This window comes from Eptatretus burgeri, chromosome 9, assembly GCF_056783735.1.
Source record: "Eptatretus burgeri isolate ZD-2024b chromosome 9, Ebu_testis_v1, whole genome shotgun sequence".
Taxonomy (NCBI): Eukaryota; Metazoa; Chordata; class Myxini; order Myxiniformes; family Myxinidae; genus Eptatretus; species Eptatretus burgeri.
In genome coordinates, this window is record NC_140969.1 from 71,457,815 (window position 1) to 71,477,251 (window position 19,437).

The 19,437-nt window shown below is 41.4% G+C and overlaps 1 protein-coding gene and 1 pseudogene across 1 annotated transcript in view; both read right to left on the bottom strand.

The window, feature by feature from the left end:
• Positions 1-4,487: 4,487 nt before the first annotated feature.
• Positions 4,488-8,073, bottom strand: LOC147020330 (histone-lysine N-methyltransferase SETMAR-like; annotated as a pseudogene).
• The window catches only part of LOC147020331 (phosphatidylinositol 3,4,5-trisphosphate-dependent Rac exchanger 2 protein-like), a 134,802-nt gene continuing 121,763 nt past the window's right edge, over positions 6,399-19,437 (bottom strand). The window contains exons 37-40 of the mRNA XM_085895632.1: positions 19,146-19,327; positions 11,398-11,500; positions 10,620-10,687; positions 6,399-9,868 (exon numbers count right to left, since the gene is read on the bottom strand). Coding sequence (XP_085751758.1) covers positions 9,832-9,868; positions 10,620-10,687; positions 11,398-11,500; positions 19,146-19,327 — 390 coding nt within the window. The 3' untranslated portion in view covers positions 6,399-9,831. The remainder of the gene's footprint in view (positions 9,869-10,619; positions 10,688-11,397; positions 11,501-19,145; positions 19,328-19,437) is intronic.

The following is a 19,437-nucleotide window of genomic DNA, read 5'->3' on the forward strand; positions in this document are numbered from 1 at the left end:
AACAATATATTATACGATATTTCAAAAACGATATATAGCGCAATGTTTCAAAAACGATATACAGCACGATATTTTCAAAACGATAGAAAGCACGACATTTCAAAACGATATATCGCACAATATTTCAAAAACTTTGTATAGAACAATATTTCAAAAAAGTTTTGTAGCACGATATTTCAAAAACTATATATTATACGATATTTCAAAAACGATATATAGCGCGATGTTTCAAAAATGATAAATAGCATGGTATTTTAAAAACGATATAAAGCACGACATTTCAAAACGATATATAGCACTATATTTCAAAAACGTTGTATAGAACAATATTTCAAAAACGATTTTGAGCATGATATTTCAAAAACGCTATATTATACGATATTTCAAAAACGATATATAGCGCGATGTTTCAATAACGATATATAGCACGATATTTCAAAAATGATATATTGCATGATATTTCAAAAACATTTAGTACTGTGTCGCATGACATTTCAAAAACGATATATTATACGATAGTTCAAAAACGATATATAACGCGATGTATCAAAAACGATATACAGCACAATATTTTCAAAACGATATAAAGCACAACATTTCAAAACGATATATAGCACAATATTTCAAAAACGATTAAAACACGATATTTAATACGATATTTCAAAAACAATATATAGCACGATATTTCAAAAACGATATATTGCATGATATTTCAAAAACGATAAATAGCACGACATTTTAAAAATGATATAAAGCACGATATTTCAAAAACGATATATCGCATGTTATTTCAAAAACGATATACAGCGAGATATTTCAAAACCGATATAGAGCACGATATTTCAAAAACGAAATGTTGCACGATATTTGAAAAAGGATATATAGCACGATATTTCAAAAAATTATATATAGCGCGCTATTTCAAAAACGATATAAAGCACGACATTTCAAAACGATATATAGCACAATATTTCAAAAATGTTGTACAGAACAATATTTCAAAAACGATAAATTGCATGATATTTCAAAAACAATGTAGTACTGTATAGCATGATATTTCAAAAATGATAGATAGCACAATATTTTAAAAAACGATATATGGCACGATATTTCAAAAATGAGAGGAAAGCGCGATATTTAAAAAATGAAATACAGCACGGTGTTTCAAAAACGATAGATAGCACGATATTTCAAAAACAACATATAGCATGATATTTCAAAAACGATATGTAGCATGATATTACAAAAATTATATTTCGCGCGATATTTCAAAAACGATGGAGAACACGATATTTCAAAAACGAAATGTTGCACGACATTTGAAAAAGGATGTATAGCATGATATTTCAAAAAATGATATGTAGCGCGATCTTTCAAAAATGATATACAGCGCGATATTTCAAAAACGATATTGAGCACAATATTTCAAAAACGATATAGAACACAATATTTCAAAAACGATATAGAACACAATATTTCAAAAACGATATAGAGCACAATATTTCAAAAACGATATAAAGCATGATATTTCAAAAACGATATATTATATGATATTTCAAAAACGATATATAGCATGATATTTCAAAAATTATAGATGGCACAATGTTTCAAAAATGATATATAGCACAATATTTCAAAAACGATATATAGCACAATATTTCAAAAATGATTTATTGCACGATATTTAAAAAATGATATATAGCGCGATATTTCAAAAACTATATGTAGCACGATATTTCAAAAGCTATATGAAGCATGATATTTCAAAAACGATATATAACACAATATTTCAAAAACGATATATAGCACGGTATTTTAAAAACGATATAAAGCACGACATTTCAAAACGATATATATCACAATATTTCAAAAACGTTGTATAGAACAATATTTCAAAAACGATTTAGAGCACGATATTTCAAAAACGATATATTATATGATATTTAAAAAACGATGTATCGCACGATGTTTCAAAAACGATATACAGCACGATATTTTAAAAACGATATGTAGCACGATATTTCAGAAATGATATATAGCACAATATTGCAAAAACGATATACAGCATGATATTTCAAAAACGATATGGAGCACAATATTTCAAAAACGATATTGAGCACAATATTTCAAAAACGATATAAAGCATGATATTTCAAAAACGATATATAGCACAATACTTTCAAAATGATATAAAGCACGACATTTCAAAAACGATATATACAGCGCAATATTTCAAACACGATATGTCGCGCGATATTTGAAAAATGATATATTGCACGATATTTCAAAAACAATATTGAGCATGATATTTCAAAAACGATATTGAGCACGATATTTCAAAAACGATATATCACACGATATTTCAAAAATGATATATAGCGCACCATTTCAAAAACGTTGTTTTGAACAATGTTTCAAAATGATATATAGCGCGATATTTCAAAAACATTGTATAGAAGTTTCAAAAACGATTTATAGCTTGATATTTCAAAAACGATATATAGCACAATATATTTCAACCCTTGTTTCTCCTTCACAAATATTGCACAAACTCTTATTTTCTGGCCACCACTATATATCTCTTCTTCTTCTTGAAAAGGAGTTTTTTTTGTCTGCTCTGCACCTCATCCGTATACCTCTCTCCCCCTCCCTGCTCATACAGCAGTGTTTCTCTGTGCGTTTAGTTTAACAAGTGTTCCAATTCCCCATCTCATGATGCTTATCTCCATTTGTCAAAATGGGGAATATGGAATCAGAAAAAGAAACCACTATAACCCCACCCCTCCAAGCTTCATGGCCCTCCTTTCTGCCTCCCTCCTCACACCACCCTAAATGCTTCCCTCATCACCCCACCCCCTAAATGCTTGCCCCTCTCCTCACCCTCTAAAACATACCCTCAAGCCTTCACCCGCACCCCATACTCAAACATTCCCCCACACTCCTCGCACTCAAGCACTCCTCGCACCCCTTGCACTCAAACCTTTCCCCACAATCCTCACACCAAACCTTCTCCCACACGTCACACACTCAAACCTTTCCCCATACCTCACGCACACAATCTTTCCCCTGCCCCTCTCACTCACACAAACATTCCTCCATACCCACACACTCAAACCTCCCCCTCACCCCCCTCCCCCCACCCCAAAGCCTCACTTTGCCCCCCACAAAGTCTCCTCCCCCCAATCCTGCACCTTCCCAATGCCTCCTCCCCCTATCTCTTCCTGTGTGGACCTCAAACATCTGAGGTCTTCGCTCTAACCTGATAGATCTCTCAACTCAGGCCGCTCCCGATAAACTAGACATCATCTGTTTAACAGATTATGGGCCCAGTCCTTTTCCTAATTTTCATTAATGATTTCTCTGACTCTGGAAAACCCTCTTCATTTGTTTGCTGATGGCTCCACATTCTGTCATGACATCCCTCATCTTTGGGACAGGCAAGCTGCAGCCTCTTCCCTTTGTTCAGATCTTGACAAAATCACAAGCTGGTTAAACACCTGAAATCTGTCTTTCAATCCTGACAAATCTCACACTCTCACTATCTCTCTCCGAAAGGACTGTCTGGAAAACCCTTCTGTCTCCTTTCTTACCAATCCTCTTGAGGAAGTTCAGTCATTGAAACTCGAGGGTCTCACTGTCAGCCATGATATGTCTTGGGAAAACCACGTTTTAAGGTTGGCCTCCAAAGCCAGTCACTGACTGGGCATCCTCCGTCATACAAAGTCCTTCATTGGCAAATCTAAACTTCTATCCACCTACAAGGCCTTCATGCGCAGCTTAATGGAGTACTGCCCTCCCCTCTGGGCAGGCTCACATCTTGCTGAGCTTGACGCTGTGGAAACCAAGGCCTTCAAGATTATTAGAATCTCCTACGCTGAATTTGAGTTTATGGGTCAATCATTTTGCCATTACAGACAGGTCGGTGGTCTCTCTGTCTTCTGACATCTCATTTCTGCTCTTGCACCCTCTGCTATTTCCGTGCTTTGTCCCCCCTCCCACCCCAGTTTTTTGTGGGGCCCACACAGTCCACCATCAACCCCCTTCTGGTGGAACTACCTAAATCCAGGATCACTACTCACCTTTAGTCAATTGTTCTTCTTTTTCCCCACTTGTGGAATCAACTTCCACATGCTCTTCAATCTCATTCTTCCCTCCAGGTCTTCAAGAGACGGATGTTGACCACCATCTCAGATCAACACCAATCCAAAAACATTATCTTTTTTGCTCTCCTTAACCCTACCCAAATCCCTCCTTCCAACATTCCAGTTCTCCCTCCTTGGAGTTTCCTTCTGTGTCCATCTTGTCGACCACCTGTCTGCATGTTTTGCATCCTGGTTTTTATCTGACACCTCCTGATCCATTCAGTGTATGAGCTCTTCCACGATTCTCGACTATGTATACAAAAAAAAAGTTGCAAAGAGCAAAGAAAAATTACAGCATTTAGTCAGTCCATGACCTCCGTTGCGTTGCGACAGTTGCGACAAAATTAATCAGATCTCAGAGCAGTTTAATGGAGAAGATGGAGAGACTTTATCCTCCTGGATTGAGGAAAATTAACGTCACATTTTGCACATACCCCTCTGATGTGACAATATATACTTTTTGTACATCCACAAATATGTCACGATGAAATATTGCACAGAAAATGTTTTATTATCGCAAGATATTAAAGGATTCTGTTGAGAGCCACACGTTTTGGCTACTGGAGTGGAAGAAGTCAGTAACCCAAGAGTGGAGTTGGCCTTGGATATTCGTGCTTGGATAAATGTAAGGTAAAATATAGTATGCAAGTCCAAACTCAAGTTGATCTATCTACAAGGGGTAAACAGTTTGTTTGTGGCCCAACAAGGAAAACTCTATGCAATCACTTTAATTTCACTTTATTTCTCGATGTACGGATATAATCTCCTTTCCAGGCAATGCACTTCATCCATCGGTCCTCTGGCTTGGCTATTTATATTGTGTAGAATGCCTTGTCATGCTCCTCTAGGATGTCCTCTGCAGCTGCCATCACAGCATTGTCATTCTCATATACAGTATGTTCCCCCATCAAGCTTCTTTCAGGTGAAGGAATAAATAGAAGTCAGAGGGGGCTTGATCTGGTGAGTAGGGTGGGTGTGGCAGAAGTTCATACCCACAGTTAGCAGCAGTTGCCAACAGAAGTTGGGTTATGTGTGCAGAGGTGTTGTCTTGGAGAAGCAGCACATGTCGGTCCATTTCACTCACCTCTTTTGCTTGATTGCATCACACAACTGGTGCAGTTCATCAGAATAATACTCCTTAATAGTATTTCCCTTTTCAAAAAAGTCTGCCATTATCACTCAATCACAATCCTAAAACACAGTGGCTATGACCTTTCCACCTGATGATGTCCTCTTGAACTGTTGAGGGGGTGGAGACCCTGTGTGTTTCCACTGTCCGCTCTGTTGCTTGATCTCTGGATTAAAGTGGTGAACCCACGTCTCGTCCTATGTGCCAATATACTCAAGGAAGCCATCTGGATCTGCATGAAAACGGTCCAACAGCTCACAGGAAATGTCCAGATGAGCTCTCTTCTGGTCCACTGTCAGCATTCAGGGAACTCACCATGCTGACACCTTTGCAAAGTCCAATTTGTCTGAGAGGATTGATTGAATCAAACCAAAACTGACATTCAATGTCTCAGCTACATTTCTGAGGGATGTTCGTCTGTCTTTCATCACTACTTCACGCACTTGGTCCACCAATTCTGGCGTTGCCACCAAAACAGGACGACCTTATCTATGTTCACTTTAAGTACTTGTTCTGCCATGCTTGAACTCAGCTACCCAATTATTTACCATGGATTATGAAGGAGCATCGCTACAATATTCATAATGTATTTGCTAGGGAGGCAAGCCTTTCTTGTGCTGGTACTTTATCACAGCTCAGAGCTCCGATTTCTCCCTTTACACTGAATTTTGGGGTGGGGGGGGGGTGGGTTCCCTGCTTTGAATCCATGCTCTTGAAAATCTTCAAGCAGAAGTATGGAAATAGCATGACATCATAATAGCAAGGAAAGATTCTTCTTGTACTCTATAACTTTCACATTTTCTGTATTTTATACATTATTGAAGGCTTGTAGTGGACATTATCTGAGGTTAACCCGAGGAGTCCGCCGTCTGGTGGATGACACCTCAGCACCACTCCGTCACACACCTCAGCACCACTCCGTCACACACCTCAGCACCACTCCGTCACACACCTCAGTGTGATTTGCGGAATGAAGCGTTTTGTGGTGGCCGGAGTGCACATGGTTTACTGAAGTCTAACTAACTCCATCTTGATTGGGTGACCCAAATTGTCAACAATATACAAAAGGTCCAAATGGACCATTTCTCCCGTTTGAGTTTGTGCGTTCCATGCATTGCTGAACAGGGTTTTATCTCCAGCTCTTTATTGACAAGCACTTATAAACACAAATTAATAAACAGTACAACTCAAGCCGTGACAATACACGTCATGACGTGGAATTCCTGTGCAGGCCGTGCATTGTGTTCAAGGCAGATGAAGCTCGGTGCTCCGTGCGCAGAACAACGACGTACAAAAGCATCAACAAAACAATTCATGAACCGCAATAACCCTGTCTTCATAAAGTGACTCATGGAGAGAACATATGTCAAGTACAATAATAGTTCGTGTTCATATTTTTGGAATACAACGTGCAATATGTATATTTGTGGGGGAAAGGGGGCAATTAAACTGAATAAAATAAGAAAAAAGTTACTTCGAGTCCGTACGACGGAACAACAATCCCTGAAAAGGTGACCCGTCTAGGTACGAGTTTACCTTTGCTAAGTCCACAATGGTCATCGGCCACAGGTCTATCACAAAGAAGTATTTTTTGCAAACGTTTATAAATCTCGAAACGAACAACAATGAAATCAAAACGGAACCATATATTAAAACAATTTTACAACACCACAAAGTGCACGGTATTTAAAACAATGAAAACCAAATGGATTATCAATTGTCAATGAACAATGAACTGTACAGGTGTGTGTGTGTGTGTGTGTGTGTGTGTGTGTGTGTGTGTGTGTGTGTGTGTGTGTGTGTGTGTGTGTGTGTGTGTGTGTGTGTGTGTGTGTGTGTGTGTGTGTGTGTGTGTGTGTGTGTGTGTGTGTGTGTGTGTGTGTGTGTGTGTGTGTGTGTGTGTGTGTGTCTGCGTGTGTGTGCTGAAGTTTATTCCCATTTCCAACTTACTCTCCTTCCCTCATTTACACCCTTTCTCGACTCCGTTTAAAATACTTGGTCCCTAAACCATCCACCAGACCAACCCACTCTCTCGACGACCCGTGCAAATGTCGAACCCACAGGTGTGATTAGGAAACGAATGAACTCAAGTCTTGTTCCGATTCGGAAGTTTCTCTTTTGATGCATCAGATCAGCGCATGGTGTTGGTAGTATGATTTTAAAAAAGAAAAAAAAAAAGGGATGAATGTGTATTAAAGATCGAGTATTAAAAACGATTAAATATTAATTTAGAAATCATCAGCCTCACGTTTTTAAGATTAAAACTAACAAACAAACAAAAAAAAAACACAATGCTCAACTCGAAATCCGAATTGCCTTTTAACCAGGTGGCTGGATGTGCAACCTCTGTCCCACAACGACACGAGCTCAGTGGACCGGCTTTCATGCACGTTATTTAGCCGGTAATCTGAATGCACATGTGATCACGCACTTTGTGTGGTCACAACCGATTATAATCGATTCGATTCGAAATCGAAATCGCGATATGAACGATATTTATTTGCGTTTTGGCAGCACAGTGTAATTGCAAGTCTGGAAAGGAGTATTATGTCGACTGTCTGGAAAGAGTATTAAGAGACAATATGTGTTTGAAAGCTTGCCATTGGTGCATCGATTTTATAAATAATTATGAATCCCAAGTGGTCGTGCTGTGACTTGCGTGGATTACGGAGTTAAGACCATTCCAAGGACTAACAACAGAATGAATGATGCTTTTGGTGCGTACACACCTTGCGTCTGTTGTACATGCCAGACACCCATGTACGAGTTATAAAGCATGATGTAAGGAAGCGTCACAGGCATTCCGGAGGTATGGCCAAAAGCAATATGACTGCATGGTCACGTGATGCCAAGTTTCGAGTTTTACGGCCAGACAACAGTGGCTTCTCATATTGATTACGTGATGATCGGAGCATCGGAGAGGCGTACAGGGTGCCCGCAATGTCTCGTCATCCCTTGTAAAAAATTGTGACATTGCCTTTGTGTGCAGAGTGTTGTTTCGTTTTCTTTTTCCCTTTTTTCAGATAGAGTGAATGTAACCATGGGCGATACAAGCAATTGCACCATTGAACAACGGATTGTTGTCAGTGTCAGGGTTAACGAACGTCCGCAAACATAGAAAACAATGGAAGAGGTGCGCGTCGACCTCCAGCAACGATTCCGCCAAGAATCCCTTTGGGGCTTCATAAAAGGGATTGTTGCAAAGCAGCGCTACACAACCACTGATGACCTTAAACAAGCAGCAAGACTTGCTTTTCATCGCATCAGCCCACAGAACATGCAGCGCAAAAATTATTCTCCGTAATGACAATGATGGAGCACAAGCGGATCCTCTGGACACTTAAGGCTTGTGTCATATGCTATAAAATGTGTAATAAATTAAAAGAGTACTGTAAATGTATGTGGTATAACTTGTGGAACCCTTCAGTGTTGTCAGCTAATATGATAAAAGGCAATGTCACTATTTTTACAAGGGGTAACAAGACATCGTGGCCACCCTGGCAGTGTGCGGCGATCACGACACTCGCACAGATTTACAACGGAGCGTCCGAAGTCTGAACCCTTACGTGACATCAATATCGTGCGAACATAAATCTGATCGTCAAAGCCAATGTTGGTGATCTTGTCCTTTTTCAATGTCGGGTTTATGAAAATTAAAACCAACCTCTTCATTAAATACTATAAAGACCTTTCTGGAGGGAAACCTGCAAGCTCCGGCATATGTAAGACAGCCTGTCCTTTGAGGAGTGTGCTTAGCTGTTGGTCCTATAGTTTTGAGGTGTTTGGGGTATTAGGGATTGCGAAACGGTGAAGTTAAAGGAGACAAGCACCCTCATGGTGCATTCAAATGTTAGGAACAAGTAACTGAACGGTTGAGGGCATCCTTACATCGACTCAACTCCACCCTTAATAGTCGTGCAACTAATGATGTGTTTACAACAGATTGGTTGAATACACTGGTAGAGTCGAGGATTTTTGACTCGTTTGGGTTCTGAGACCCGACCAAACCCTTTCACTTGACTCGTGGTGTCTTCCTAACTCATTCCGACAGCATTTGTTGTGTCAACTACTGCGCCTGATCATGTGACTCATGAGAAAAGTGTCTGTTGTGGTGGAGAAAGAGGGAGATATATTATATATGATGATTCCAGGAATCACAGTGTTACCATAAAAGGCCCCCGACTCTTAGTAATTATCAAATGTTTCTGAAAATCTTTCCTTGTGAAATGTAAGGCCCAGACAAGTCCAAAATGCACATTGTGCGTGAAGGACACTATTTTGATAATGTCACGTGATCTACAATGACGCAAACCATCCACATGAGACAGACAATCGCAGCGACTGTTTCCAACTCAACCTGCATTGGGATGAGCCAAGTCGCATCGACTGAAGGAGGTGGCCTATGTGCTTTAAGAGAGGTGATTGAGTGAGAATGAAAAGTGGGGGGGGGGGGGGTGTTGGAGACTAGCTTGGGGATTCGGAACATTGTGCTTAGAGATGTCCACCCTCGCGGGGTGGTGTTTCAAGTAGATCGCCGTGTCTTCATGAAAATCAGCTCGTTCATGGAGTATCTTGGTGGGAGAACAACTGGAATAACCTGAAATTGAATGGTGAGAAGAGTTCAGTGACCAGACGAGAATGAAAAAAGAAAGTGACGTTTCACAATCAAACAAAATCAGTTGTTTTTGCTCCGCCTGCTGAGACATTACGGTCTACGAAGGAATAACTGCATTGACGCGCTCGTCGTGACATTCATCGTTTCGAAGTTGGCGCCGTCGGAGCCATTTTAAAGTTCCGCTGCAGCTGATTGTTTCCAGAGAATCAGGTGTGTGGTAGGAATTGGAAATCGGATCCGGATACAGGTACGCAATGGTTTAGCCTTTTGAAAAATATACCACCAGACCATTAATGGACACAAGGGAGTTGCGAGCACACGAACAACCACCTCAAGGTTTCCTATGAAGGACTACATTCTCTGTGATGAAATAACTGGTGGCATTTGACCTACCGGCCAAAGTAATGACATTGGTGCTGCCTCCAATATTCAAGGGCGACATTATGACGTCACGGTGAGAAAGAATTGTTGTGTTAGAATGGGAATACGATGTTGTCGGATATTTATTCCCAAATCTTATTTTAAAATGAAAAACTCCACGATTGTCTGGGATTATCGTTAAAACGTTATTTCCAGTTTGAGACACGTCTCACATCACAACTCTCAAACTCTTCATCAAACAATTTCATATTTTCAAAAAGTCTATTAATTAAAGAAAGTTTGATCTGAAAGGGTAACCGCTCGACCAATCGATGGCTATGGTGATCAATATAACCAATGCTGATGACCTCACCTTGGCACAGCAGAAGGGGTTTGATTCCGCACACCATGGTTCTTTTTATCATTCTCAACACGGGTACCCTGAGTGTACAAACAAATCATGTTTAGATGTGTCTACAGTAATCCAAGGAGGAAACCGGTGCTGCATTTCCATTTGAGAGTCACACAAAGTCATGTTGTTGGCGAGGGTGCGTGCACACTCAACAATAGCACAGGGGAGATTAGATTTGGAGTGGTTAGACTGTCAGGATCCAAACGAGGTTAGGTGGTCAACCCATGCACAAAATCTGGAGATTATCCGGGGTACCACGATAAGGGTAGATATGTGACGTACTGGAACCTCCACTGAAAATCCGTGGGAATTAAACCCAAACCAGCAGATCAAAACATCATGTTTGATTGTTTATATGGATTACATCATTGTAGAGTTCCAAAATTGCAGGAAACCCTCTCAGCTCGTATCTCAAAAAGAGACGTTTGCTTGAAGGATGTTTTTTTCTTTTCTTTTCAGGAGCGAGGCTCATAAAAGACTTTGAGACAGTAATGAAGGGCATGTTTTAGTTCCCACTCTTGTGAGAACAGTGTTGACAGGAACGAATGTATCATACTATAGGACTTGTGCACATGTGTAATCATCACTGCCAACACCCAGCCCAAGAACGGCTGAGTAGTCATAATATAAATTTGGATTAAAAAAAAAACAACGTTCTTGTGACTCAGGAAGGAAATGTGCAAATCGACCCTTGATAGTTGATTGAAAATGCAAGTCACGTGAGGAATGAGGAGCTCACCTCTTTGCGCATCTTATCCATGGCCTGGAAGACCGAGCAGGGAGGTAGACCGTGGCAGCGTGCGAGTATTAGAGCCTGGTATAAAGTCACCGCTAGGGTACACCTGTGTGGTACACACGGGCAGAGGAAGAAACGGGGGATGTCACGTGGTTGGAAACAGTTACACACTTTAACAGACATGGAGATGGATGGGCCAGAAAACGCGAGCACGAAGCGGAAGACACTTGCAGTTGCGATAACGTGGAGGCCCCGACGCAGGCGGAAACCAAGCAGTAAGGTTTATGATGGCTGAAATTTTACCGAGTTTGCTGCTGGACTGGAAAAAACAAAGAGTCCTCTGAGAAGTGTCTGAGCCTCAGATGGAATTTTGAATTCATTTAAAACATCCTTCCTGAGGAAGCCCACAAACCAAGGATGATGTATTTCAGGCCCAATTATAGAGTTTCTCCATATTTGGACTTCACTGAGAGCAAATGTCACCTCGTAGTTTTTATGCTTTTAAAGTTTCTGTTGATGAGATCAGGAATACCCACCGGGCCAGAGCGAGATGCGGGGCTAAGGGCAGGCCATGGGATTGTATTTCCAGGAGTGTGTGGTTGAGAAAAATAGATTATAAAAATGGAAGATAAGAGGGAGGAAAGGAGAGAAAGAGGAGCAGAGGGAAGAAAAAAGGGGGATATAGGAGCAGAGGTGAGACGTTCAAAAACCTTTACGAATGAGAAACACGAATACAGTAGTCCAATGCAGGCCCAAAAATGTATGAGGTGTGTGTGTGTGTGTGTGTGTGTGTGTGTGTGTGTGTGTGTGTGTGTGTGTGTGTGTGTGTGTATGTATATATATATATATATATATATATATATATATATATATATATATATATATATATATATATATATGTATACTTTTGCATGGAAATGGAGGGGGATCAATACATAGGTTGTAATAAGACTTTAGTATGCACTGTGTGATCGAGGAGGTTAAATTTACTGGCGGAGGTAAGTCGTCTTGTCATACATGCAATGAGGAGGCAGTGAGTGTCCTTCATCGAGTAGGTTGGGGTAGGATTGTTACGTAAAATCTCTTGCAACAGGTGAGGCTAGGTGAAGGACTTGGGCACAAAGGAATTGACAAAGCACGACAAGCTTACAACAAGAAGGACATATCACGGGTTGTTTGGCCAGCGGACCACAAGCCATGGTGGCATAGTGGGCTGTAGAGCCCTGGAGTTCACCTTTTTCAAGAGTTCACCCCACAGGGAGGGAACCACCCAAATGAAGGTGACACTCACACCATCAAGCAGCCAATGAGGGACCAGCCACATGTGCTGAAAAGGTGGTCTCTGTGTCTGTACAAGCACATGGCATATCAGTTGGACCATGAGAAAACAACATGTCTTCTTCTTCTTCTTCTTCTTCTTCTTCTTCTTCTTCTTCTTCTTCTTCTTCTTCTTCTTCTTCTTCTTCTTCTTCTTCTTCTTCTTCTTCTTCTTCTTCTTCTTCTTCTTCTTCTTCTTCATCACCCAAACAAGAAGCAGCCGCAAAAGCTGCCTCCACCATCATTGCTCCTCAGCTCCCCTCATCGCTACCTGACACCCTACACCACCAACCTGCTCAAGCTACCATTTTGTTGGACCCAGAGACCAACTCTGCCCATCACAAGTCCTCGCCTGTTCCTTTCCCCTTCATTCAGAGTCTGGTATTTGGCGCCATTAGTTTGGGTTCGGCCTTATTTCTGTTGTGTCTAAGATTGCATGTCCCATCATCCCTGTTTGTGACTGTCGACTGCCAGATGTGTCCCGTTATTTATTGAGCATCTTGTCTACCGTGATTTCTTGTATTTCCAATAGTTGTTCCTGGGTTTCCTGATTTTTTTTTTTAATTCAAACCACCATGGTGCAGAGGAGATCGACTGGAGCTCTAGACCACCGGAGTGGAGGTCTGTAGCAGTTTAGGACCGTAAACCATTCCAATATTGGTTCATTTGTGGTCCCGTGACGAACGCTGACCCAGCGACCAGATCCAATCCATCGGATGTGCACAACCGGTGTGATGGGCAATACCATCTGCCTGGAAGTGTGGAGCACAATGCTGTGGGGGGAGGTGGGAGCGGAGGTGTTCAAAAGGTGAGATGAGTTGTGCGGTGGGGGGGTTGAGGAGTTGACGTGTAGTGGTAGGTTGGAGTTGTGGTGGGGAAGGGGGGTTGAGGAGTGGTGGTTGGGGGAGGGTTGAGGAGTGGTGGTGGTGTTGAGTGAGGAGGGGGGGGAGTTGATTTGTGGTGGGTCGAAGGTGCTACCTCCACCGGTAGAATTATTTGGCAACATCTGCTGTGAACTGTTTAACTAAAAGCGATTTGATCATGTGGTTCACAAGGCCTAATTACGATGAAGGAACTTTTGGCTGCACAGCAGATTTTATTGGTTCTTTGAGTTTATTTTGCTTTTGAACACATTCAATGAAACTGAAGAAATAAATCTCAGGAAACTACCACCAACCAACCAACAGCAAAACTGGAAGAGCTCGCATTTAATTATTATTTTTGCTAAATAAAGACCAGTTCTAGATGATGCTCTTTTGGACTTGACGTCCTCGAGTTGCAGCACCTCCTCAATATGCTGAACCAGGGCAGCAGTTTTGGTCCAGGGGATCAAATTCATTGTCAGACAGCTCAGAGGCGAGCTCGTTACCAACTGAACTCTCCGGCCATCCCTCAGCCTTCAACACATGGCCTTTAATGGAGGTCTCCCTTCCTAATACAAAGCAGTGTCAACTCTTCGATTCCAATGGGATTGGAAACAGCGGAGCCACCAAGTCACGAGTTGGCAAACAAAAAACAGGAATAACTAAGAAGTGTTAACAGAAAGGTAAACACATTTTATAGCCCTGACATATCAATTGGAGCCTATCTATTATTTACGTCTGCAAATATGGTGGAATTTATTTGACCAAACCCCAATGCCTTGTATAGTACAACCCTCTCTCCACGAGCCCCCCCCCCCACCCTTGTCCTAAATTAAGTGCACATTGTATGAAATCACCAGATGAAGTACATACAATCACAGTATACTCTTTGCTTATTAAACTTGAAAAAGCCCAACACTCCTTAAATAATTAATCTAATGGTGCTCTGTTAAGTTACATTTTAACCTGTTTTGTGTTGAACAAGTGTGGGGATCATTATCTACACATGGGGTATTAACCCTGATTTACTCACCGCCGCTTCAAGGGGCCTGGACATTCTTTTATCATCACTTCCAAGCAAATAAACAACCAGCAGGTTTATTTCTCAATTAATGGGAAGAGCTTGCAAAACTGATTTGAAAAACCAGAAACAAACCATGAAATGGCAGAGTTTCTGGAAACATCTTTTGTTGTATCAAAGTGAAAAGAAAAAAAAAATTTTTTTTCGTTTTTTTTTAGATCTACGAGTGTCGAGAATCAAGAAGGGCCTACTCTTGTGCGCAAAAATAATGCAGCAGTTAATTGGAAGGAAGTTTTAAAAAGTTGAAAACGCTTCATTTAAATCCAACCCAGTTTTGTCAAACTTTTTTTTTCTTCCCCCCTGCCAAGTGCAGATTGCTGTGTAAGTTGTTGTTACACTCAAAAGAAGAGAGATAGGCACCTCCAGGGCAGGCCTGAGCCCTGACCTCCTGCTATCAAGGACAGGACATGACTCAGTAACATTACACACACGGATGTCATGGATTTGGCTGCTGTTGACATGAGCACCTGTTCTCAGGAATCCAGGCAGAGCAAGACCAAAAGGGCTTACCAATGAAAAAAAAGGAGGTCCAAAAAGCACCGCTTGGGCCCAAATAAAGCTGGCTAATTGCACGCGATGGAAAGGGATGGATGCGGTAACTCGGCATCGACCGTAGTTCAAATCGATCTAAAGTAAATGGTTAGGCAGCACCTGGAGGTGGTTGTGGGGCATCAACCCTGCCGTCACGTCCCTCGGGACAACGAGGCCTGGGGGCTTACACATTGGCAACGGCAGGAAGGAAACAATGAGACGTGTGTTCATACATGCTTGTGTCATCTGCCTGAAAATACATAAATAGTTTGCTCTCGCACTGATACAGAGTACAGCTGGAACCTCCACCCGTTCAGCTATATGATAAATTATATGTTCTTTTAGCATTTTCTTTGCATCATAAGAAAACATATGCAACACATGATGTTTTGGAGATTTTGTTTTTTTCAGACACCAAGGCTCATGGAACAACAAACTAAAGGCCCAGTCACACCTTGACGTTTTAGCCAGCGATGGCAACGTATTAAAATGTATCTAAAACGCTGGCTTACGTTGAACTTTTGATGTTTTTGTTTTTAAAGATTCGGACGTATTCATAACGACTTGGTCTTATGTATAACGCATTAGTAACGGACACAGAACGTTTCGTTGTGTTATAGATAACTTATACCAACGAATGCTGAACCTGTTGTCGGCCTACACAACCGATGCCCAACGGTAGTCTAACTTAGGCATAGCGCGTTGCACGCATCGCCGACGATGTCGTGATGTAGCCTATTAAAAGGCTGACGCACAACGATTCGAATCATAACTGCCGTAGAAATGGAAGTGTCAACATCGCAGTCACACCTTGGCGATCTTGCCAGCGTATGCCGACCTAAGAAAAATGTGTCTAAAACGTTGGGGCACGTCAAATACGGTATGAGTAAGTTTGGTATACGTGAGTAGAACGCTAAAGTACGCTATCATACGTCGTAGTAAGTAGAGTACGTCAAGAAATTTTAAACATGTTCAAAATTTTAGGACGTACTCGGCGTATGACACACGTTCCGCATGCGATGGGGATAAGTTTTACACACGATATGTGGACGCTTACACACGTCCACAAACGCTACTAAAAGCTACTCATAAGTCGAAACACGTCGCGGTAATGTCTTTTTTACGCGAAACTTATTTCTAACTTATGTTTGACGTGCTTTGAACCAATTCTTTACGTAGTCCCAACACACATCGACGTATGTAGACGTATTCCAATGACGTATTCCGGTCGACAAAAAAAATAAATGATCGTGTTTCTAACTTACAACTGCCATATAAAGACGTGTTCCCAGCGGTTTTGGGAATTGGTATATAAAAATGGTGTTCATAAAAGGGGAACCCAACAGTGTTTTCGAGTCCTTCTTGAGTCGCTGTCCATGTCAGCAGTAACAGTATCAGTATCAGTAGTAGTATTAGTAGTAGTTTGTTCATGTTGGCAGTAGTAGGTGAGTGTGAGGGGGAGGGTGTGGGTTATGATGGATCCTCCTTGCGTCCGCGTGTCCACGGGCAGGAGACATCTTTGCACCATTGTTCGAAGTTCTTCGCGACTCATTTTTTATGGGGCTTTTTCAACAATGAGCTATGGCTTGTTTTTACGATTTAGGTCTATTCATAACGGGTTGGACAAATGCACAATGAACTAATAATGTGCATAGAGAGCTTCGATAACTTATAGATATGGTATACCAACGAATAATTATCTTGTAGCCGGCGTCACAAACTATGCCCAATGATAGCCTAACTTATCCATATCGTGTGGCAGTTTATTTTTGCCGGTGACGTTGGGTTTGCTATTCATAGGCTGCCACTCAACGATTTAAATGGCTGCATTTCCACGATTGAAAGTAGACGCTTGCGCTCAACAATTGGATTTTTTTTTACACTCAACGACTTTTAAACGGTACCACTCAGCTATTTTCATTGTTTACAATGAACGATTTAAATTGCTGTCACTCGCCTTTGTTTTTGTTTTTTTTTGTTTTTTTTTGACGCTGGGGTTTCGAAATTTGAAACGTTTCTTCTGAACGTGTTAAAACGCTCAAACTCGACTATTTTAAATAGACGTTGCTGATGGACAATTGGAATCATAGCCAAGCTAGACATCGAAGTGTGAACATCCTCGTCATGCCGAAGAAAAGTTTGAAGAATGCTGCAAATAAGTGTCCTGGCCGTGGCCGTGGACGCTGACGCAAGGACGATCCATTATACCGACGTCTTTCAGCCTATGAGTAACTTAAAAGTAAGGTCTGTCGACGTGTGGCAACGATCGCGTAACGTGCCAACAACACGTTAATCATAGGTTAGAAATAAGTTTCGGGTACGCTAAACATTACCTCGGCGTGTCTCAACTTATGATTAACTTACAAGTAGCATGTGTTGACGTCTGTCAACGATCGCAGACCGTGCATACAACTTGTGGCCAGCATAGCGGAACGTGTGAGTCATACGCCGGCATACGTCGTGAAATTTCAAGCATGAAAAATTTGAGGACAACTGAAAAGTACAACATTTAAAGCCAGCGTACAACGACGTATGGCAGTGTTTTTCAGCGTACTCTCAATGTTATCAAAACTTACCCATAACGTATTCAACGTGTGCCAGCGTTTTAGAAAAAAATTTCAAAAATCGGCATACGTTGGCTAAAACGTCAAGGTGTGACTGGGCCTTTACAGATAAAGGAAGTTGAATACTGACGAGTGTTGGAGAACAGGCAGGCTGTGATATCCAGACAATGATATTTAAAAATCACAGGAATACAGAATTGGAATTGGAACATAATACATGATTTTGGCATTCCACATCAGTACGAATGGCTAGATCAGTAAGGTTAGAAGGAAGGCTCCTGGTGTTAAAAGACCACACCGTGAGGGTTGGATGAAGCAAGGGAAAGGTGGCAACGAGAGGTTGGCAATTATTGGATGCAGGGTAAGGCAGGTTAAGGTAAAGTAGGGTATGAAATGTCTGAGCACACTTGTGCACTTACAGCATGCTAGCTTTGGTCGAGAAACACCGGTTTCACGGTGCGCTCATACAATACAAGGAGGGCTGCAGGGGCAGGTAGTTGAGATTGTGAAGAAGAGAATGGTAGTGAAACCAAAGGAATAGATCAATAATCTACGAGTTGTTCTATAACTCACCTGCCAATCATCAGACTGTCGTAAAACTAATAAAAATTCGCCTTTTTGGGGGATTTATGGACATTCCTGCTTTGTAATACAATGTCATGAGTGTGGTTACTCACCTGTTTTTTTGACCATTAGTATCTAACTTAGGGCCGTAATAGATTTGTGAGTTTGTGGTTGTGGAGGAAGGGAAGGGGAAGAAAGTGTGTGTTTTTCATGTAGCATCATGCCCCTTTACCTGTCCAAGCTCAGTGATTGGTTTTGAGTTATCAAAATGAAAAGGCTGCAGAAAAGTCAATTACATCTGCACATAAGGGTGCTCAAAGATAGGAGGGAAAGACAGTCTCAGAGGTCGAGGGGAGACAAGTAAGCACCAGATATTCATGAAATAGCCTGAGCTAAACGTTGTCAGGTGAATTGGGTAGGTGTGCACGGTAGAGGTTGATAGAGCGGGGAGTAGGTGTAGAAAAGGAAAAGAACGAGGTAAATTTCCAGCCCCATTGCCATTGGACTTGGACAAAGTGTCGCCCATGTCATGTCGAGGAGGAGAATGAGGAGAGGGAAAAGATAACGCCAAAAAGGAAGAGAGAAGTATTGGTGGTGAAACAATAGTTTTAGTTGGTGAAACAATATCAACAGTTGAGCATTTTCATTTTCATCACCGCTTTGCATTATCAGATTCAGCGCTCCAAATAGGGCACCCATTATACACAAATTAAGTTCTAAAAGATAACTTTGTTATTTGTATTCTTCATGCAATTAACCACGAATGACTAGTATTGTTGGGAATCAAATTGGGGAAAAATGTGCACACCTGGATGCGTTCCATGATCCTACCTGTGGACGCCGTTGTCACAGAGGAGAATATGGCACGAACTCAAGCGATCGCACAACTCCCACGACAGAGGAAGGAGAGACACATCGGAGTGCTGAGTCCCTGAAGGTGTTCCCATCCCCTTTGATAACTGCAGTTCTAGAAGTCTGTGCAGATCGTCCATAGCTTGCAGTGGTCTGAGTAACTGCACAGCATGTGTTGGTTTGAAATCAATGTGATGTTTGCAGAACTTGTGTAAACTGTTTACTCAACATCTTGCAGGAATTTGTACTACAGTATTTACAGTATACTCTA